Genomic DNA, 24,282 nt, shown 5'->3' on the forward strand with positions numbered 1-24,282 from the left:
GGTAATGACTGGCTCCCAGCCGGAAGCACAGATGATCCCTGGATGACCTGGCCATTTTTATGCGGTAGTACGCATCCTTGAGATCTATCGAGCACATCCAATTGTCCTTCCCTAAGAAGTATAGTCTGAAGTGTGACCATCCGGAACTTCTCTTTCTTTACAAATTTGTTAAGTTTGTTGAGGTCCAATATGGGTCTCCAGTCCACCGTGCTTTTTGAGACTAAAAAGAATCTTCAGTAAGTTCCGGATCCTGTCTGGTCTGCTGGAACTGGTTGGATGACTCTTTTTCTTAGCAACGTTAGAAACTCTATTGTTGCTTGTTCCCTGTAACTCAGTGGAATGTCCGGGATTTTTCTTATGGGAGGAGGGGGTGTGGGACGAAGTATCCTTTGGAAATGATAATTTGTACCCAGCTGTCTTTTGTTATTTTGAGCCAGGTCTGGTTACAAAGATAAGCAACCCCCAACTGCCTCCAGAGCAGGACAGTCGGGCCTCCTTTCAGGAGCACTGGTAGGGCTTCCCAGAGAAGTGATCTCGGTCGCCCTGGTGTTGTCGACCCCCTCTGCCGCGAGGGCGGCATCTTCCATTATTGCCCCCTCCTCTGCCTCTGGAGGGGGGTTCACCACGTCTGTCCTGAAAGGCTCCTTGGGCTTTTCGGAACCACATTTTTCCTCCCTTTTGACCCTTAGGGTATGGTCTGGTAGGGGTGGAAAAATGGACCCCGATGGCACAGTCTTTCCGTCCTGCTCACACCTGATTAAAGTTTCCTTCATTTTAGGCTCGAAGAGGGACGAACCATCAAAGGGGATATTCACGAAGGATGACTTGAAGAGCTCTACAAAGGAACGCAAGCACATCCAGGAGTGTCTCCTAAGAGCAACTCCCTACTCGTTCCATCAGCTACATATGAAATGAGGCATATGGATGAGTTTGCTATAGAATTGAGGGTAGCAAGCTGGGCGGCAACTTTGTTGGTAGCTCCTGCAACTACTGTACCCTGAAGAGTATCTCCTAGCTCTTTAAGAAGATCTCTTTTTAACCTAGTAAAATGGGTTAAATAGTTGAGCGAACGAAGAGCAAAAGTCGCTGAACTAAACATGCGCTTCCCATATCTATCCATGATCCTGGAGTCTCTGTTAGGAGGATGGATAGACGAGGAAGTTTCAGACAATTCTTTTTTGATGACTGCCGCAACCACCATGGCATCAACTGGTACACCTTTTGTCAAGAAAGGTTTGTAAAGGGGGACAGAAATGAACTTATTAGGCCTCCTAGGGACAGGCTACATAGTAACCGGAGACTCCCATGCCCTTCGTGAGACCAGCTGCATCAGCTCATCGAAGGGTGGGGACACCCAAGAGGTGGAGGGCTGAGACCCGAAAGCCTTCAGGAGAACTGACTCATGCTCAGTAGGGTTTTTGGACTGCCAGTCACCCCTCTGCCTCAGGATTTCAAGTATCTCAGCAAATGAGATATCTTTATAGGGGGACCGTGGTGACCCTTCAGCCTCATCCAAGTCAGTATCAGATGTTAGAGACTCCTGGGGGGAGTCTAGATATTTCCTCTTACACAATCTCTTCCTGGGAACCTTATCAGTGGGAGCTTCTGCTGAAGTCTCGGAAGAGCAAGGGCCACCCAATGGGGCTTCCTGAGGCTCTGGGTCTCTACGCTTGGTCAGGATGTGTGAGGCAGAAGCAAACACAGGCACTTTAGGGGAGGAGGAAGCCAGACCTGAGGTCGAGGATGTCTTAGGAGACATGACTCTCCTCATGGCATCGAAAGCACCCCTGCTCCGATGCGAGGGAACCGACGGATCCAAGGAAACCGTCAATATCCCTGGCACCGGGACAGTGGGCTCTGAACCAGAGGTAGGAGCCGAGTTCATCCAAGTCGAAGCCCCGAGAGGCAGAGTGAGAACCGACAAGTCAGTCAGACAGCCCACCCCGGACCCAACCAGAGAGTGTCGGCTCCTAGAGTCCTCAATCGGCACCACGGATGTCAGAGTAAAAGGAGCCGAAGACACTGGAGTAGGCGTCGACTCCGAGGGTTCCACAATCAACAGGTCCGACTCCTCCGGCTCCGAAGGACCAGCATGGCTCGGAGGAGGAACAGTTTGAGCTGGTGTAACAGGTCTTCGGCTCCAAAGCCATTTGGGTTGAAGCTGATAACATTTTTGCGAAGGCCGGTGCCAATAACAGCTTCTGCACCACATGATCCACATCCAGATCAGAAAGGCTGATAGAGGACCAAAATGAGAGCACCGAAGGTGGTACCAACTGTAATAATGGATTCTTCAGAATTTCGGATACCAGTTCCAAGACTGGGGACCGGCTTTGAAAAGAAAAGACTGTCAGTTCCGATGGCAGTGGAGCCAAAGTTGAAGATTTTTTGATTTCTTTGATTCAGAAGTCTTAGAAGACTTTGAGGACTTGGATCCATCTTGGTCACTCAAAGCTTCTAGGAAGGGCGATTTCAACAAACCTCTGTCTATTAATTTTCTTTTCCTTTCCCGTAGGATCCTGGAGGAGAAGGAATGGCATATAGAACAGCTATCCTGTAAATGCAAGGCTCCTAGGCAGTACACACAATTTACTGTCTGTTACAGCAATCATTTGGCCACATTTTGGGCACTTTTTGAAACCTGACTTAGGATGCTTCTCTTGGTCAGCCATTGCAATCTCAAAGAGAAAATTACTGTCACCACAAAAAAATTCTTAACAGTAATTATCAACAAAGCCTTAAATAAAATCAGGCTAAGACACACACACACACACACACACACACACACACACACACACACACACACACACACACACACACACACACACACACACACACAGAGTAATACCAATGTAAATGTTAAAGTGACAGAAAAAGGTCTGTCTAAATAACACGATAAGAAAAATATAAACAGACTATGCAATAAAAAAGAGGATAGCTGCTATAAGACACAACAAACCTTATCCAAGATTTTCTAAGGAATAATTATATCTGACAAAAATTACTGTCATCTGCAAAACTTTAACAGTAATTATCAAATCCAAGCCTTTTCTAAAAAAAATTAAGGCTATACACACCACACAGCAAATAACTATAAACTATTAAGTATAAACTGTGACAAAAGGTCAGTGAAAAAAACACACTGTAATAATTAGAAAAAAGTTTTTAAACTAGGCCTAAAACAAGAGGCAGACTAGAATTTTAAGGCACACTAATGGGAAGGAACTATAATGTAGGTAAACACACTAAAAAGCTATAAGAGCTTTATAAAGCTATTCAAAACTACCTAAAACTATCTAACTATCAATATAATTAAGTAAAGAATGAAAAAAAAAAGTTTTACTGGCCCGAGCTAATGCAGAACCTGCGATCGGTTGCAGCGACAAACTAGATCTGAGGTATCTCTAGGTGCATCATGGGAAAGGGACCTGGCCACAAGCTCTTTGAAGACCTCGAGCTTTGCAATTGGCTGACTTAGAGCCGAAGTATCATCTCCGAACCCATCAGTAAAGAATAAACGGTGAGATAGAACAACGTCACATCTATGACTTCGATTTTAAGCTCCCAGGTTAGCATACATCTACAGAAGTTCTAGGAAGGCTGGTGGGTGTTTGAAATAAATTTAAGGTACTTGTAAAATGAAAACATGATTAAAAAATGAACCACAAAAAAGTTTAAATATTTCCTTTTACCTGAGATGAGCTCTCTGTCTGTGAAAAAGACTGCAATCTGTCTGAATGCCATCTCTGAGGTTAATGACATTACCCTCTCTAGGTTACAGTGCTGGCTTCCCAATAAGCATGTATTCGATACCCATAACTGCAAAGTCTGTGCAAGGACAGCAAAGGCATTGATTCGTCGTAGAGCACATATGAGTGCAGGTCGTGATACCAGCTGGTTAATGCTCTCCTGCCAGTGTTTGTCTCCCACCTCAAATGGTGTGACCTCTAGTGCCTGAGTTCGGGTGAGGTAAGGCAAGCACTTCAAACTAAGCAACTCAAATCCACTATCAAGTTCACCTGTAAAAACAGAAAAAGGAAAGTTGTTGCTACATAAACGAATGCTACAAAAATAAAAATGTAATCCAAGTGATTTAGCAGAATAATTTAATTAGATTACATTTTTATAAATTTAGTATAGTCCCTTTACTATGCACTGCCTAGACAGGCACTATAAAGTAAATAAATAAAAACTATCTGTTAACTGTTGTAGGGTCTAGGTCTAGCACCACATAATATTAACCTTCTGTGCCAAATTGACAGACAGATACCCATGTTATTTTTTTCCTTAGCAGCTAAGAAAAGTAAAATTACATATCTACATTGGTGACAGACCTGGAAGAAGAAGAAAGTCTTCTTTAACTGGAGCAACTTATGCAGTAGAGTTTATTTTTTAAACATCTTTATTAAATTCTGTTTTTAGACAGTGACATAGGTACAAATGCATTAATGGAAGAAAAAAACAAAGCATTGCAACATTTTTCATGCAACTTATGTAGATGATGTTAAGATCAGATGGTAGATCATGCTTTCTCACGTTACTTTTACCCCCCCTTCCCATCATGCATCTCATCACTCATTCCTACATCTCTCTATACTCCAAATAGAACATACCACAGCTCGGCAATAAAACAACTTCAATGGACTAAACTGCAGCATACCCTAATTTTCTCTCATTTAGTTGCTATATATAACCTAATTGACATATTGGATAAAAGCCCCAGCAACATGCTTCATCACTATTCTACCAAAAGAATCATTTGCTCCACAAAAAGCACCCTATTACTAATACTCTGTAAGTGATGCTTCTGTTCCTCCTATGCAAGCAAAATCTGGAACTCCATCACACTTAACCTAAGAAGAACCATAACCTTTTAACCTTTAAAAATCTTAAACATCTGAAGGAAACATGGTCATGTTCATGCCATTCACCACGGTAACACCTCAACTCCTTAATACCAACTAAACCTTATCCTTCAAATGTCATAAATAACCACTCATACAAAATAATTCTTAGTGACATCCTTTAGTCTCTCTCCTTCTGGCTACCAACTCTTTACCTACAAACTCTCTCTAGCCATCCATCCCACATCATCTTACTGGATTCATGTCAATAGATCAACAGTAACTCCATGAAATTCAAATTCACAGAAAACATTTAGCTGAAAGGACTTCTGCCGAAAAGCAAAAAAAAAGTATTTTTAAGAGAAGCAAGCCCCTCCCCTCACCCCCATGTGAGGAGACACTTTTCACATCCCTGAACTTAAATATACCTACTCCTAGGTCACGCAACAGTGGCAAAAAAACAAATATAATCGAAAGTACTTTCGGCTAAACATTTCTGGTCGATTTACATTTGACTGACCTGCCCCTGATACAATGACATATTCCCCTTTTTGCTTACCCCCTCCATCAAACTTTGTCTCCCACACACTTCATCAAATTTACTTCATTATGCTGCTCTTTCTTTCATTTCAATTTACTGACAGCCTAATCTACTTCAACTCTGCTATCTTAAAACTCAGTAGCCCTGCATCTACTTATTACCATTCTTCTGTACCTTACAAATGACACCCAGGATCTTTCTTAACCCAGCCTATAGTAGTCAAGTCAATCATCTATGAATGCTGGATATAAGCCTAAAACTAGAAGTCCGTGTTAATAATGCACTCTGTACTTTAGCAGCTCTACTTACTTAATGTTGATTACTCACATGTATTGCACTCTCTTCACTGTTCTGTTTAATATTCAAGGCTTTCAGCCATGTCTGTAACAAATACAGTGTGAATAAGATACTTCCTACAGCAACAGCCCTAGTTGTTGTTAGCATTCAAGATATTGTACTTGTTTATTTATTTCAAACTTGTTATTGGGACAGACCAAATGAGAAGAAGCCCATTTTAAGCAAAAGCTCATTTTCAGCAATGCCCCAGGGAGGAAAGCAATATTTAATAGTATAGTTAATGTATTTAGATTTCATTTTCTCTTTTGTCTTACTAGTTAAGACTACTTACTCATTTTTGTGACATGCACTTTTTTGTCTTATAAAAATTAGACAATTATCGATAGTATGTTTTTATTAGACTTGTATTCCTCTCTCTCACTGTAGCCTTTTGTAAACTCAATGTATGCACTTTATGTGAAGTTTTAAATCCCTGTGCTTTCACTGAAATTGGACCTTGTACCCAGTCAAACAATCCCAGTAAAGTAATGCTAGCTAATTAATTAACTAATTAATAAAATTCTAGTTCTAATGTAATAGTGGTAGAGCTGAGGGCATATCTCTCAACTGCTATAATTTAGGCATAATTCTGATTTTGGCTTTTAGATTTACTCTTCCTCTGTGTACGTTTTCTGATGTTCCTCAAAGTCAGGCCTGAATATGAGTAGGCATCATATTAAATAAATAAGCTAACGCTTTAAAGTAAATTTGCCGGCAGCCATACTCTGAAACTGTCCTTTGATGGACACCAGTTTACTGTTTTTATATGCATGGAAAGGGGGTGGACAGGATAGCTGGAAAAAAGGGGGAGGAGACAGCAGATACGTAAAACACAGTGGGAAGTTATAACATAGTTGTTGGAGGATGTGGTAGAGGAGGAGATACTCTTATATATATATATATATATATATATATATATATATATATATATATGGGTCCCCTTCAAAACATCTAAAACCCATAAAATTGAATTTCATAACATCTAACAGTACAAATCACATGAAAATAACATCCCCTCCACATATAACGACATATAATGACACCAAACTACCAAACACACTTTTTACTATGTTTCTGCAGTGGGGATTGATACAGTGGGGTTAGGAAATTTACTTTTTTCCATTGTAGTGCGATCTTGGAGATGGTATACTTAATTTACAGGGGGATCAGTGGGGCTTGCCCCACTGCAGAAACATAGTAAAAAGTGTGTTTGGTAGTTTTGTGTCGTTATATTTGGAGGGGATGTTATTTTCTTGTGGTTTGTAGTGTTAGATGTTATGAAATTCGATGTTATGGGTTTTAGATGTTCTGGTCTTAAGTGTTATGAAATTAGATGTTTCAAAGTATACCTATATATATATATATATATATATATATATATATATATATATATATATATACACACACACATATATAAATATATACATATAGATTATATAAATGAGTTTCAGTCAAATGAGCTTTAGGGGAAATGAAGGTAATAAATATATATATATATATATATATATGTATATGTATATATATATATATATATATATATATATATATATATATATATATATATGTATATGGGTTACCTTCATTTCCCCTAAAGCTCATTTGACTCCTGGTGTTAGCATATATAGTTTGGGGGTGTGGGGGTAGTTTGGTTTTACTGAACAATATAAAAAACAAAAAACAGATAATATAAAATCAAACTAGATGCAAGGATGTACCCCCCCAACCCCCACTTAACTATATATACTAACTCCAGGGTCACACTACGGTGGGGAAAAGTACATGTTCCTTTTACTTGCCTTACAGTGCACTGCAAATACTACTTGTCTGGGAAATGAGTTTTAGGGGAAATGAGCTGTCGGGGAAATGAAGGTAACCCATATATATATATATATATATATATATATATATATATATATATATATATATATATATATATATACACACACACACACACACACACACACACACACATTTTTTGTTAAGACCCCTTTTTTCTCAGATATACAAAGGAAGATTGGAGGGAGAATAGGTAGTAAGCAAAGAAATGAAATGTAGGGAACAGATAAGGGTACTGACAATAACAAACAACAACTAGACAGAGAGGTGGATGATTTATCATACAGTAGATTGGATTCACAAAAGGAAAGGAATATGGATAAACAAAGGAGGACAAATGGTGATGTGGTAGGAGTTGTGGAAATATCCACAGGGGGTGGGTCTGAGAAAAAGGGTAGATAACCAGATGAAGACAGTGGGACTGCCACAGCTGCCATATTGGTCCAAATACCCTCAGACAGAGCCCTGCCCAGGGAGCCTGGGTGGGCAGCCCCCAGTGTTGAAGGGCAGTGTTTTCTGGTGGCACGGTGGTTAGAGCTGGCGAGTACTGCAGGAAGCCTTGCTATGGGCTCCACTGCCTATCCACAGTCCTCTCAACTGCAGTCTCCACTACTTTGTGCAGCTTAGTCTGCTGGTTTTCATGCCATTACACTCACAGACATGACACAGCCTGAAGATAGTGTAACACAGCTGCAAAGTGTAATGTCAGGGCTGCCCATCCCAAAACAGGTTGATAACTGAATAAGCGGTGATGCAGACTCCTTTTTTAATTTCTCCAAGTCTTTTGGGTTTCTAATACCATGACGGGAATGCACCCCATCCCTAAGTCAAAGTACGATTAAAGTTCATGAAATTAGTATTGTTTCACTCTTTGACGTTAGCCAAAAGTGCTCTTCGGAGCACCCACAATGTGCCCAGTAATGACTCCTCCTGCAATTCGTAGGGTGTTACATGAATTGGTAACATATCTAAATACAATTGTAAACTCTTTTTTATAAGACCAGTTGCTCCTACTACTACTGGAACTGTCTGGATATCTTTCTTCCACATGGCTCTCGTTTCTGCCTGCAGATCCAGGTATTTTTTTACTTTGTCTCTCTCTGTATGCAAGACATTGTAGTCACTGGGTGTGGCAATTTCAATGATCAATGCTACTTCTATCTTCTTTTCTTGGACCACTATATCCGGTTTTCCAGCATCTATCGTTTGAACTGTTTTTGTTGGGTGATCCCATGTGATACAAACTTCATCATTTTCTATGATTCTTTGTGGCTCATGTTTCCAGTGTTTTTCAGCCACTTTGATACCATAATATTTGCACAATCTCCAGTGTAACAGTCTCGACACATTATGCCTTTCAGTATACAGTCCCTCTGCCATTAGTGTGTCGCAACCAGCAACAAGGTGTGTGACTGTTTCCAATTCAGTTTTACAAAACCTACATATGTCTGTTTCTCTCACATGTTCAATGAACTTTGTAAACCAGCGTGTACATAGCCCACTATCTTGGACTGCCAATATTAAGCTTTCATTTCTAGATGTGAATTCACCTCTCCTTAACCATTCCTGTGTTCGTTCTTGATCAACAAGAGGCTCTTCCAGAAGTTTTCTATACTTGCAACTATATTTATGTTTTTTCCACATTTCTTACCTTCTCATCTGGTCCTTCACCTTATATTCTTTCTTTTGCTTTTTAGCACATTCAGTTGCTGCCTGATTTTAATCTACTTCTGGTATAATTTCCATTCCTGCTTGACGTCTATATGCTTCTGCTAAATTAAGCAGAGATGTCATCTTAGATTTATTCTCCTCATGTTTCAAAACGTTCACTACATTTGGATCCTGTGAGGTCAGCAGATATGTGTGGAGTCCCATGATTGTAGATCTATACATGTAATCAATTTCAAGGAGTCCCATCCCTCCTTCGGAGCAGGGAATATATAATCTTGGTATACACACTGATTTTTATAAATCATTTGGTAAGCATGAAGCATCCTTCTTGTTTTAATATCCAATCTATCCAACACTTTTTGGGGCCAGTCAGTCACTCCAAAACTATAAGTTAGGACAGGAAAAGCAAATTGATTTATGGCTTGGATCTTGTTCCTAGATGTCAGTGCTGTTTTCAGGATTACTTTAAGTCTTCTAAAGTATTCCTTACTGAGCTTTATTCACATTTGTTCATGTTTTATTGCCAGCCCTTCATCAATTCCCAAGTATGTATACACTCCCTCTTGCTCAAGTTCTTTTATATCACATTCTTGTCCCAAACTTGGGTTTTCCTGGTGCTGCAGTTTTCCTTTTTTAAAGATTGCTTTTGCACATTTATCAAGATCAAATGACATTCCAATATCATCTGAAAAAGTTTTGACAACCTGCAGCTGTGCTTTCAGTTCCTCATCTGATGAGCTATACAGTTTTAAATCATCGACAAAGAAAAGATTAGACTTTGTTGTTTTCTAGAAGCCAAATTGTAGCCATGGCCTAAGCTGTTAAGCAAACAGATAATGGATTAATGGCAAGGCAGAATAGCAACAGTGACAGAGAGTCATCCTGGAATATCCTCCTTTGAATTTTTATCCCTGGGATAATAATCTGTCCTTTATCATGGCTTAATTGCAAAGAGGTCTGCCACTATTTCATGGTTACTGTAATGTAGCCAATCAGTGTAGGGTGTATCCTATACATTTTTAAGCACTCTTTTATCCATGAATGTGGAATACTATCAAATGCTTTTTTGTAGTCAATCAATGCCATACTTAAATTCTTCCCCTTCTTACAGTTCTCCACTATAACTTTGTTTAACAATAAGTGGTCCTTTGTTCCATATGACTCTCTTTTAGTGCCCTTTTGTTCTACTGCCATAAGTGTGTTTTCTTCTAAATGACTATAAACTCTGTCAGCGTCAATTCCCATGTATAGTTTGCACATCACTGGAACAGAAGTTATTGGTCTATAATTTTTAGGGTAGCTTGCAGGTTCACTCTTAAGTAAGAGCATTGTTTTTCCTGTTGTTAACCAGTGCAGTGTGTGTTCGGCGTACACATAAAAATAGTTCTTACTCATGGCTAAGTCCTTGTGTAAAGAAGTTAATACTTTAAGCCAAACGTTAGGTACTGCATCTGGGCCTGGGATTTTCCAGTTAGAGGCCTTTCTCAACTTTGTTTCAGTCTCTCTGGCTGTTATTTCATCCCATTTCATATCATGTAACTTTAAACTTCTTATTCTTTCTGTTACTTCTTCTATCCATTTAGCATCTTTGTCATGTTCCACAGGATCTTCAAAGATACTTCTCCAAAATGTACCTACTTCCTCTTTTTTTTGGTGGTCTTTCAATTCCTGTTACTTTATTTCCCAGTTCTCTATAAAACTTTTTGGGTCATCAATAAATTGCTTATTTTGTGCTTTTCCCTTATATTTATCTTCGTATCTTCTAAGTCTTTCCATCTGTTTTGAAATTTTTAGTTTATATCCGATAGCACATAATAGATCCTGGTCTGTTCCAATATTGCGCATAGCTTTTATCACATCTATCTTTCTTAGCATTTTTGTTGATCTATTCCCTCTTCTGTAATCTTCTAACAGTGACACTTCTTGTCTTAGCTGCTTTATAGTTTTCTCTATTCGATATTTCCATGATGGTATTCGCTTTCACCCCCTCTTTTCCCTTGCTACCCTGTGTTCCTGTGATAGAAATTTATCAGTTATTAATTTAGCAGCACTGTAATATATTCTGTTTACTTCTGTTATACTGCATGGATCTCTACGGACAGTCCTAATTACTGTGTTCATTTGTTTTATCAAGTTTCTAACTTTTGGGGTTTTAGTAACCTTCTGCAGTCTACTTCTCTCATTGATCTTGATATATCTGTCTTTGTCTATTAAATCAAGCAGCTCTTCTTTTAACTCATTTTCTTCCATACTGAGGACACATCCCTTGTTTTCCGTTTCCTGCGGACATTCTATAGAAAGTTATATAGCATCTTCCTGTGACACATTCTCTTCAATTTCATACTGTGTCATCTGTTGTTCTCTCATATGGGAACTCACTGGCCTATCACTCCGCAACATTGACCGCATCAGAGTTTCCACAGTTTCCTGTTCCTTTCCTTGCTGTCTAGCTTCAAATGGACATTTATACTGGTTTCCTGTGGAAGGTTCCAAAATATCTTGATATGGCACTTGACCAATTGCTTCCTGTTCCACTGATTTTCCCTTAATTTGGATATCCATTGCTCTATCCTGTTGTGGTGCTTTCTGTGCTCGATTTACTATACTGAATCCTTCTCTTTGCAGCTGTTCCATAACTTCAGTTTCTATTTCTTTGACTTCTCCATTACTAATTTATTTTTCTACTTTTCCTCTTAGTCTTATTTTTTGTATTATAAAGTTTTCCATATCTGGATTCCTTTCCCTATATTTTTCTTCAAATATCTTTGGTGCTGCTCTTTTTGTATTGGTTAGTTTTGCTTTTTCTTTTGCATAAATATTACACCATATTAAATCTCTTTTCCTTTCCCCTGTCCATATTTCTTCTTCACATGTCTCCTGATTTTGCTTTTCCTTATTCTGGGGACTCGCTCCATCATGCTGTGATGTATTCTGTTTTAGACCTTCTATATTAAATCCTTCACTTTGCAGGCACTCCATAACTTCAACTTCTATTTCTTTAACTTCTGCTTTACTAATCTTCTTTTCTACATTATATCTTTGTGCTCTTAATCTTTTTATTGTCAAATTTTCCATATCAGGATGCCTTTGCCTGTATTTCTCTTTGAGTATCTTTGAGACTACCGTCTATATATTAGATAAATTGGCTTTCTCCTTTGCATAAATATTGCACCATATTAAATCTCTCTTTCTTTCCCACGTCCATATTTCTTTTTTACATTTTTCAAATATCTCTCGGTTTTGTTGTTTATATTTTCTCACTTCCTCAGATGTTTCTTTTTCCAAACAGATCAAAATTTCTTGATCTATATACTGTTTTCCAAAAATCTGCTGTATTAATGAAAGTAAATTTTTATTTGAAGCTTCTGACAGTTTTTCCTGCAGAAGTATTTTTCTTTCCTCTAATTTCTCTCTTAATCGTTTTGTATACCTTGTGTCTGGAAATTCTAGGCTTTCTGCATAATAGTAACAATACATAATTTCTTTCTTATCCTCAATAGTCCACTCTATCGTCTTTATGGTTCTTCTTTGGCCAATCAATTTTTGTGGACTTCTAATTCCTTCTACAACAGGGGGGCCATCTTCCCCCTGAGCCTGGCCTGGCCTGGCCCCAATGTAGGAATGTTTCTGTATTTTGAGGATTCTACACTGTCATTTTTTCCAGTCCTGGCACCAGTGCACCTATCAGGATTGGACACTTTTTTATCCTAGGTCTTGTGCACCCAGCTATCTTTTTTATTTTTGATTTACTTATGTCCATGCTATATGCTATAAAAATGCAGTCAATATATCAGTGTCGCCTTGGTGAGGTTTTGTGAAAACAGGGTCCACCTCGTGAAGGTACTCACCAAGACTTGAGGATAAATTAAATTTCAGCACTACTACTCTCCTTTGCTTGCTGACTTTTCATCTCTCCGTCAGGACTCCCACATAGTGTATTGTGATGAAATGCCACTACCAAAAAGGGTGAAATCCCTCATAGCTCAAAACCTCATTCTTGTGAGCATGTTGAACCTCTGGAAGAAGAAATGACAGTGTTAGAGGTTCAACTGCCTAGTGTACAAACTGCCACTAGGGGGTCCCAAGTGAACATATCAATCACAGTTGGCTCAAGAGACATGTACGGCCTTGTTCGCACAGCAATATACGTATCCTGAAATTTTATGGGCACAGGCTACTGTCAATGACATTCAGGAAGTGACAGTCCGAGTACTGCAGAGTATATGTGAGAAAATTAACCAGTACATGGGGAGAGTGGAGGTTAAGGAAAATGCCATGATGATCCTCATATGGAACATGGGTGCTCACGCAGTATCCATGTCAGCCTTTATCCGCATAGTAGTGAGGATTTACCAGACATAAACACTGCTGACAATGGTGGACATGGCTTAGAGAGTTTCTGCATGTGTGATGGCCATGTAGGTATGCACCATGCATGCCTGAAGAAAGTAATGCATTCACAGGAGGAGATTATCCCAGAAATCAGCCAGTTAGATGTTGTCAGACTTCATATCACATGGTAGGACCTCTCAGTCAAGGTCTGGATCACAAAACACTACCAGATCACTTCAAAAGGCCATCAGCAATTCAGTATAAAATGCATGTAGTAGTACTTGCTCCTCATCTATGGGATCATGCCCAACATTGCTATTAGGTGACAATGTATATGACAAAAACAAACATATCATTCACCCAAAACCAGGGATACCCTGCCCCCTTGTGCCTCATACACCCCCCCACCCTCGTTGTAGAAGGAAGTATTAGTCCAAAAAAACTGACAGGCCAAAAAAGAGCCATAAATGTATTAATTTTTTAATTTTATTTATTTTATATTTGTTAATCGGGTTAGTCTGGCTGAGCTTTTGGCTCATTTTTTGCAGAGACCCGGGGAGAAAAGCTCTTCAGGACTAGAAAACAATTTATTAAATTTTAGTAACATAGTAGTACCAATCAGCTATAGGATCTTACAAGCAGAGACCTGGAGAGAAAAAAAGCTCCTCAGGCAATTCAATTATACAGAGTATTAACAATTGGCAGACAAGTATGTGAGTTGTTACAAACAAGGTTTTAAACAATTAGCAGAAGAAAACGTGACTAGTTACAAATATTATTTAAGCTGCTTAGAGCAAAATGAGTTAATAGTAAGGCAGATGCTTATTTAAAGTGGGTAGGATCTAGCTGTATAGGATTTTGGAAATAGGAAAGTAAGAATGGCTACTAGGAGACGTAGGGGAGGTAGAGTATAGGAGACAGACTAGACAGGTAGCTTGTTTTGAGAGTGTAAGAATTCAGAGTGGTTGGAGATAGAGGAAGAGAAGAGGTAGAACAGGCAGGGGAATAGTGTCAGAGATACATTAAGAGTGAGGTGGTGAAATAGGTGAAAGGATGGTGGTTTCAAGGTGGTTGGCTACAGTGGCAGAACAACTTTGTTTTTAGGTATTTTCTTGTGGCTAATTTGAAACTTTTGCTATGCTATAGAGATTTTATTTCCAAGGGGAGTTGGTTCCAGGATGTATCTGGGTTATAGTTATAGAGAAGGCAGCCTATTTTGGTTTTGGGTTTGTAGATGTCCAATAATTCTTGATTTGAGCTGCGTAGCATCCTAGCAGGGGGATATTTGGATATGATAGTGGAGAGGCTGGGGCAGGAGGAGGGCAGGTAGAGGATAGAGTGGATGATTTGTAGTTGGTATAGTTGGAGCAGCTGAGGGAATTCTAGCCAGTCTAGTTGCTGTAGTGCTAAGCAGTGGTGTGACTTGTAGGTTTGGTTAGTTGCAAATCTGGCAATCTTATTATAGGTAGTTTCAAGCTTGGAAATAAGTGTAGAATTTAGGTTTGTGAATATGTGGCAGCTGTACAGAAGTGTTGGGAGTAATAAAGCCTGGGAGAGAGTTATTTGGGCAGTGTTAGTTAAGTATTTCTTGCTACGGATAAGGTGTCCAAGTTTCTGATGAGTTCTTTTTACTGAGTTAGTAATATGGAGATCAAACTTAAGCTGATCATCTACTGCAACACCTAGTAATTTAGTACTAGATTCAGCTGAGATGATAGTGTTGTTGCAGGATAAGATGGTAAATGTACTTTTGAGTATGGTGATGTTTTTAGGGAGGAAGAGAAGGAGCTTAGTTTTTTGGATTAAGTATTAGTTTGTTATCACTAAGCCAAGTCTCAATGGTGTGGAAGGATGCCTGGGTAGTTGAGTGGAGGTCATTTGGGTTGTCAGCAATGGTTATAACAGTTGAGTCATTAGCATATTGCACAAGAGATGACTGGGGACAAGAGGAGTAGAGCAAGTCGGTGAAAATATTAAAGAGTAGTGGTCCAAGTATGGACCCTTGGGGGACTCCCAATTGTACATTGAGAGGGGAGGATAGTGCAGAGAGCCATTTAACTGATTGCTGGCGGGTAGAGAGATAGCTGGAAAACCAGGAGTTAGTAGGGGAAGAGAAATGTAAGTTAGTGAGTTTATCTAGAAGGAGTGGGTGACAGACAGTGTCAAAGGCTTTAGAAAGGTCAAGGAATAGGCATGAGACAAATTTGTTATCACGAGCTAGGGAGACTATGTTGATGAATGATATGAGTGCAGTAGTTGTACTATGCTTGGGACGGAAAGCATGCTGTGTGGGTGTGAGAAGGTTTTCCCGGTGAAGGTAATGCATTATCTGCTTGTGAATGCATTTCTCTAGGATTTTTGAGAGTGGAGAGAGTATGGCAATCGGTCTGAAGTTGGATATGTCTGAGGAGTTGCCCCCTTTGTGAATGGGTAGAGTGAAGAAATTCTTCCATACAGTGGGGACATAGGATTCAGAAATGGATCGGTTGATTAAGATGGGTACAGGATAGGCAAGAGGTTCAGAGGCAATCTGCAGGAAGTAAGAGGATAGCTTGTCAACAGATGGGGAGCAAGGTTTAAGTTTAGAGAGTAAGGACTTTACATAGTTAGTTGATAATGCTTTTAGAGAGAAGGAGTTAGTTAGAAGGGTTTGGAAGAGGTATAGAGTTTATGGGGATGCCAGTGTTGTTTCTGGGGGGGGGGGGGAGAGAATTTATTATGGAGGTTACTGAGTTTATAAAATGATTGTTAAATTTGTTGGCTATGTCTTCGGGTGTTGCATTGGGACATGGGTTAGGAGAGGAAGGGTTTTCTAGATGAAGAGTCTGTTTTAATAGAGCTCCAGAATTTCTTTGGGTCTGATTTTAGAGTAGAGGAAGGATTAGCATAAAAGTTTATTTTGTCATAATGGATGTTTTTTATTATTTTATTTCTAAGTTCTTTATATTTCTGAAGAAGAGAAGGGGTCCTAGTTTTAGTCCACATTTTCCAAATCCTATCCCGGTCTTTCATGAGGGTTCTGGTAGATTTAGTGAGCCAGGGAGCAGTATTAGATTTGATTCTAATTGTGTGAAGAAGAGTAAGGGAGTTAAAAATGTATAGGAATGTAGTGTTAAAGGAGTGGACAGCTTCATCTAAAGGAAGAGTGGTGAGGTAAGACCAGTTAATTTTGGAGAGTTGGTGAATAAAGGAGTTAGGACAGAAATGAGAAAGTGAGCGGGTTGTAATAAATTTGTTAGGTTTGGTAAGGTGGGGAGTATGTCTGATAACTGTTATAGGGCAGGGTCACTGAGGGCATCTGGAAGGGTTTGGGAGTTATAATAGTTTTGAGGGTGGGAAACCAATATCCAGTCAAGAAGAGAGTTAGGTAGGTGAGATTTATTAATGTAGGTTGGGGTTGTGATTAGCTGCTCAAACCCATGTAGGTTTATACAGGAAGTAGTGTTGTGAGCTTGTATTGTAAGCCGATCAATATTTACATCTCCCAGTATAATTATTTCATTGTGGATAGTATGTGAGAGGTGAGACAGGATGTTCTCAAGTATGTTAATATTATCACCAGGGGGAATATAGATTGCTGCTGCAACAGTTACGGTGTTGAAACTGTTAAGTTTGAAGTTGGTCAGCAGGGGTTCAGCTGGTGAGAAGGAGGGTAAGTCTAGTGTGGGACTGATTTGGGAGAGACAATTGGAGTAGAGTGTGGAGACTGCTCCTCCTTTTCTTTTAGGTCAATCTAATCTAAGGATATTATAGCCAGGAGGGATGATTTCACTGTCCAGATGTTATGGTTTTAACCATGTTTCAGTTAGGGTAACTATGTCAGGAGTATAGTTAGCTATCCAAGCATGGAGTTCTTGAACTTTATTTACAAGGCTCCTGATGTTGATAGAGCAGAATTGTACTTATTTTTGTGAGATGGAGGAGTTGTCAAGTTTAGATACAGGGGGGGGTTATTGTTCAAGATAGTGTCTGCAGGGCCTGGGTTAGGATGAATGTCACCAGATAGAAATAGAGGTTTGTAATGGGGTTTTAATTTGAGTAAGCAGACTTTGTTTTTTTTTTGTTTTTTTTAAAGGGGAGGGGGGCGACATTTTTATTTTAGGAAAGGGGGTGGTGGGGGGAAGGATGGAGGGACAAATTAGTAGGGTTGTGGTGTAGTACTTGAGTTAAGAGTGGTGTTTGAGGGATGGAAATAGGGAGTAGGTAATTGTGAGTGATAGGAGGTGAGGTGATAAGAGTATAATGAGTAGAGAAGGTAAGAGTATAGTTTGAGTTGTAAGAGACATGTCACTTTATGGGATGTAGAACAGAGGATAAGAGGAAGGGGTGGGAGTAAGGTATAGTAGTCTTTGATAGTGGATAGTAGGTAAGTGTGGGGAGGAGCAAAGAAGGGAGGTAGTATGAGAACAGAAAGTAGAGGGGTGGGGATTTGGATGGAAGTGAGGGGGTGTGGTTGTAGCCGCTGTGGTGCAGCGGTAGCGCCTCACAGCAAGAGGTTCTCACGTTCGATTCTCGTCTGGAGTGCCTTCTGTGTGGAGTCTGCATGTCCTCCCCATGGTCGAGTGGTGTTCAAAAGACATGCGTAAATGGGCGCACCTTCGTTGAAGGTTGGGCATCGAGCTGGCACCTCGGCACTGTTAAAAAAAAAAATCTACTACCAATCATTAGCGGACCGGAGTTCCGCTGTGTCGACCCCTAACCGGGAAAAGCCAAAAGAAGAAGAAGAAGAAGAAGAAGAAGAGGGGGTGTGGTTGTATGGATAGGTATAAATGTAATGATATGGGGGTGGGTGGGAATGTTGGTGGGAGAAGAGCGAAACGAACAGAGCGGGGCTACACCTTCCAGATAGAACTTAGCTAAAAGAAAACTATCAGCTAGTCCAGGGACACTTACTAGAGATGCTACACCTGGAGGGCTTTCAGCTGCAATTAGAGCAAATATGGCATCCAGGGTTTTTAAAACCTTTGGTGTGTTGTACCTGAGCAATCACTTGGGGGGTGGGGGAAGAGAGGGAAACCATCAATTGGAATTTAAAGTAGCAGGGGAGAATCCAAGGCACTCTGTTAACCTAGCTAATTATCAAAGGACAGCCAAGGAAATAAGGTAAACATACAGGCACCCTTGTTCAAAGACTGGAATGTTTCTCCAAGAAAAACTGTGTGTAGGAGTACACCACAGGTAGAAGTTGTATGCTACTTACTAGTCTGCAATGGCAGATTTTATTCTCTTTTATACTTGTATTCCCCTTTGTTCATTGTTTGCTGCACACAATGTAACTAAAGATAAAAGCAGCTGGAGACTTTGCACCTCTGTTTGGTGTTTAGTGAAGAACAGGTATTGAGGAGGAGGGACTGAAGGCTATGACTATTGAGAGGGGCTAAATACCTTAACATACAACAAATTATCAACAGTGAAATGGATGAAAGGGGTGGGGGTGGACTAAGAGGAGAAGGTTTGCAGCTGTTGCCCCTGGGGTATGCAGTCTAGCTGACTAACAGATTTTAATAAGACATAACAGTAGTCACAAAAGCTGGCACCTACACTACACAAGTGGCAACAACAAGGTTCCTGGAGTTAAACCTGGGGTTGCAGTCTATTTTTGGATGATTGCTGGTTAGAGTTTTCTTTGTTTTTAGCTGGAGTGAGAGTATTCCTTGCTCACACAAGTGGGGGGAGACCCAAAGTGATCAGGTCCTCAGTGGCTACTACACAAGTGGCAGCAACAAGATTCCTGGAGTTAAACCTGGGGCTGCAGTCTATTTTTGGATGATTGCTGAGAGTTTTCTTTGCTTTTAGCTGGAGTGAAAGGATTCCTTGCTCACACAAGTGGGGGGGGGGACCCAAAGCGATCAGGTCCTCAGTGGCTTAGAGATGCTACACCTGGAGGGCTTTCAGCTGCAATTCTGCAGTTCTAAAGATGATAGAGTGGAGTACTGACGATACAAAAATAAATTATGTATTGTTACCATTATGCAAGAAGCTCAGAATTCTTGGACAGATGATATACAAAAAGATTAAGACAGAAATTAGAGGAAAGACAAATACTTTCAGAAGAAAAACTGTCAAAAGCTTCAAATGCAAATTTATGTTCATTAATACAACAGATTCACGAAAATATAAAGACCCAAATCTAGAGATTTTTGAAAGGTACAAAAAAGTAAATATGTACTTGGGAAAGAAAGAGAGATCTAAAATGGTGCAATATTTATCCAAAGGAAAAAGCTGAATTAATCAATACAAAAAGTAGCTCCAGAGATATTCAAAGAGAAATACAGGCAAAGGCAACCACATATGTACTGTCTGCTTTATTTATTTCCTTTCTACTGTTTACTGCACCATGAGTCAGAATTAAAAATATATATGTGTGTATTTTCATAACTTTCTAGCCTCATAATTGTAAAATATTCCAAGTGAGTTTATGTTTTACTCCTTGTAAATCCTTTTTAACTACTGTTTATTATCTTGTACTTTGTTTATGGAGCTTTTTTCCCCAGGCCTCCACTAAAAATGAGCCCATTTCAGCCCAGTGGACTTTTCTGGTCAACAAAAGTAAGCAAATAAATAAATAAAAATATGGAAAATTTCACAATACAAAAAATAAGGTCATAAAGGGGGAGCATAGATCAAATGATTACTAAAGTAAAATAAAAAATAGAAGCTGAAGTTATGGAATACCTGCAAAGTAAAGGATTTAGTGTAGAAAATCTAACACAGATTATCTCACAGCATGATGGACCAATGGGTCTCCCAAGTAAGGAGAAATCTGAAGAAGAAATATGGACAAAGGAAAGCAAACAATATTTAATGTGGTGCAAGATTTATGCAAAGGAGAAAGCAAAACTAATCAATACAAAAAAGAAGCATCAAAGATATTTGAAGAGAAATACAGACAAAGGCATCCAGATATGGGAAATTTTACAATATAAAAATAAGAAAACAAAGGGGGAAAGTAAAAAAGAGGATTAGTAATGGAGAAGTTAAAGAAACAGAAGATGAAGTTATGAATTACCTGTGAAGTGAAGGATTTAGTGTAGAAAATCTAACTCTAATAACATCACAGCATGACAGAATAATGAATTCCCAAATTAAGGAGAAACCAGTGGAGGAGAAAGCATCTGATCAATTTCCATATGAAGATGTTTTGAAGCCTTCAGTAGGAAACCCATACAGTAGTTCACTTGGAGTTGCATAGCAAGGAAAGGAACAGGAAACTGTGGCAACTCTGATGCAGTCAATGTTGTGGAGTGATACGCCAGTAAGTTCCCATATGAAAGAGCAAAGGATGACAAAGAATGAAGCTGAAGAGGATATGGTATGGGAAGATGTTTTGGAACTTTCTATAGAATGCCCACAAGAAATGGAGAACAAAGAATTTGCCCTTAGTTTAGAAGAAAATGATCTAAGGGACGAGTTATTTGAATTAACAAGAGATGGATAGACATATTAAGATCAATGAAAGAAATAGGCTACAGAAAGTCAATAAGACCCAAAATGTTAGAAGTTAGATAAAACAAATGAACACAGTAATCGACTGTTCGTAGAAATTCATGAGATATAACAAAAGTAAATATAATATATTACTGTGCAGCTAGAGTCCTACCACAATAAGAGAAAGGAAGGGGAGAAATCAAATGTCATCATGGAAGTATCAAACAGACAAAACTATACAGCAATTAAGACAAGAAGTGTCACTGTTAGAAGAATATAGAATAGGGAACAGATCAACAAAAATACTTAGAAAGATAGACGTGATAAAAGCAGCCCTCATTATCAGAACAGACTTGGATCTATCATACACTGCTCCAAATGATAAACTAAAGAGATTGACACAAGCAGAAGAACTTACATGACATGCAGATAATTATAAAGGAAAAGTACAAACGTTATTAATGACCAAAATAAGTTTTATAGAGAAATGGGAAACAAGGCAGAAGGAACAGAAAACACCACCAAAGAAAAAAACAGATATTTTGGAGAAATATCTATGAAGATCCTGTGGAACATAACAAAGATGCTGAATGGATAGAAGAAGTAAAATAAATAATAACAAGTTCAAATATACAGGACACGAAATGGGATGAAATAACAGCCAAAGAAATTGAAACAAACTTAAAAAACTCCTAATTGGAAAACCCCAAGCCCAGATGCAGTACCTGACCTCTAGATAAAAATAGAAGTTATGTCCTTACCATAACGTTCCATGTGGAGTGTTCATCTCGCCTTTGTTCTTACACATGGGTTCGGAGCCGATCCTCGGCTCCGTGCCGGCCTCTTGCAAGCTCTGCATCGAGAAGAAGCTCGAGACAATCTAATACCCACAATCCCCCTCTGCCTTTACCTCAGATCTAGTTTGCAAGCAAACCAATCTACAGAGAGAGCACATTCATGCTTACATCACATATGCACAGAAAAGAATCTATACATAACTATATATATAAGACAAATAGACATATATATATATATATGCCAACTATGTACACAATATTTGCAGCAGCAGCAGAATGCTCCTGGCCAGGCATCAAAAGAACGTTCTTCCTAAGGGCGGGAGGGTGGGACTGTAAGAACAAAGGCGAGATGAACACTCCACATGGAACGTTATGGTAAGGACATAACTTCTATATGTGATAGTGTTCAATCTCGCCGTTCTTACACATGGGTAACGTCCCTAGCTCCTTGTTCCTGAGGAACTCACGGAAGGACGTTCTTGAGCACAGTGGAACCAAAGGTTGCCCTGTCCCTAGAAGCCTTGTCTACCTTATAATGAGAAATGAATGTATGTGGCTTAGACCAAGTAGCAGCCGCACAAATAGCGTCCAGTGGTAGGCGGGCTGCATGAGCCAAAGATGTAGACACTGACCTTGTGGAATGTCCTTTGGGTTTGTGCAAAAGGGTTTGATTTGAAGAATCGTAGACATAGATTATACAATCCGTTAACCATTTAGAAAGAGTTCTTTTGGTAACTGCAAGTCCTTTCCTGCTATCAGCAAAAGCCACAAAGAGTTGATCAGTTTTTCTGTGATCTTTTGTTCTATCCAAGTAAAATCTTAGCTGTCTGTGAACATCTAATTTGTGTAACATATACTCCATTTTGTTGGAGTGGTTTTGAAGAAAGTGGGTAATTCAATGGACTGATTAATATTGTTAATAGAACACACTTTAGGGAGGAAGGATGAATTGGTTCGAAGAGAAACTCTGTCAGAGTGAAAGATCAAATAAGGGTGCTTGATGGAGAGAGCCTGAAGTTCAGATACTCGCCTAGCGGAAGTAATGGCTACCAAAAAGAGTCTTCCAGGACAAAAATTTTAATGGGCAAGAAGAGGCAGGTTCAAAGGGGGGCAACATTAATTTAGATAACAACAAGTTTAGACTCCAAGGTGACGTAGGAGATCTGACCGGTGGTCTAATATGAAAAACCCTTTTAAAAGGCTTTACAAAGTCTGTGAGCCATAACAGGAGCTCCACATTCTTCCACATGGAAATTTGAAATGGCAGCCAACTGAACTCTTAGTGTAGCAGGAGAAGCACCCTGATGGAATAAGTCCGTTAAAAACTCTAATATCTTATTCAAAGGAGCTATAAAAGGATCCACTTGGTGTGTATTCGCCCAGAATACAAATCGCTTCCATTTGCTAGAATATGTTTTAGTAGTGGAAGCTTTATGAGAAGCCACCAATATATCCTGGACTGCTGGTGACAAAAGATCAGACCTGGCTAAGTTGGGAATTGGAGCAGCCAAGCTGCTAGATGGAGGGACAGGAGCGCGGGATGGGGAACCCCTGACGAGTGAGTCAATAGGTCTGGCTCTGGGTCCAGAATCCAGGGTCCCCGAATGCAGTGTATCTTCAGGAAGGGAAACCAAATTTGACGAGACCAGAATGGGGCAATGAGGATTATTGTCCTGTGTAGGTTTCTGGCTTTCTGGAGAAACTTTGGTATCAGAGGAAATGCGTACAGGAGTCCCGGGGGCCAATCGTGAACCAGTGCGTCCCTGGGGACTTCCCCTGGAGGGGGTAATAGGGCAAAGTAGCTCCTGCATTTGGCGTTCATTGGAGACGCAAACAGATCGCAGGAAGGCTGGCCCCACTTGCGAAAAATCCTTTTCGCTACTGACTGTTTTAGGGACCACTCGTGCGGTAACAGAATTGCTCTGCTGAGCCTGTCGGCTATGACGTTGGATGACCCCGGGATGTGCGTTGCTATTAGAAAGCGACCCGTGGACTCCGCCCACTGCCAGATTCTCATGGCCTCTCTGCATAGCTGATAGGATTTGGTTCCCCTTGCTTGTTTATGTACCAGACTACAGACATGTTGTCCGTCTGAACTGCAATAGTTCCCAGAGGAAGAAGGGGAGCAAAGTGTTGCAACGCTAGAAACACTGCCCTCAACTCTAGAACATTGATGTGCAGATTGTACTCCAAATTGGTCCATTCGCCTTGGACTGTCTGTCCCTGAAAGATGCCCCCCCACCCTATCAGGGAAGCGTCCGTGGTCACCGTAACTGTGGGCGTGGGTAGCATAAACGGTCTCCCCTTGGAAAGGTTGCACGTTTGAAGCCACCAGTTTAGATCTGTTTTGCATGTCTTTGTTGTAAGAATCTCGTGTGTTAGAGGTAGTTGTTGAAACGACCATTGTGCAAACAGTAGCCATTGTAGGACTCTCATGTGCAGCCTTCCCAAGGGTATTGCAATAAGGGAGGCTGACATGAGGCCCAACACCTTCAGT

General features: G+C 39.9%; 1 protein-coding gene across 1 annotated transcript in view; it reads right to left on the bottom strand.

Moving 5' to 3' along the window:
* Positions 1-24,282, bottom strand: part of LOC122816492 (dynein axonemal assembly factor 8-like) — a 3,534,829-nt gene that overhangs the window by 1,208,239 nt on the left and 2,302,308 nt on the right. Inside the window, exon 21 of the mRNA XM_044089323.1 lies at positions 3,693-4,019. Coding sequence (XP_043945258.1) covers positions 3,693-4,019 — 327 coding nt within the window. The remainder of the gene's footprint in view (positions 1-3,692; positions 4,020-24,282) is intronic.

This window comes from Protopterus annectens, chromosome 12.part0, assembly GCF_019279795.1.
Source record: "Protopterus annectens isolate FY-2018-M chromosome 12.part0, PAN1.0, whole genome shotgun sequence".
Classification (NCBI taxonomy): Eukaryota; Metazoa; Chordata; order Ceratodontiformes; family Protopteridae; genus Protopterus; species Protopterus annectens.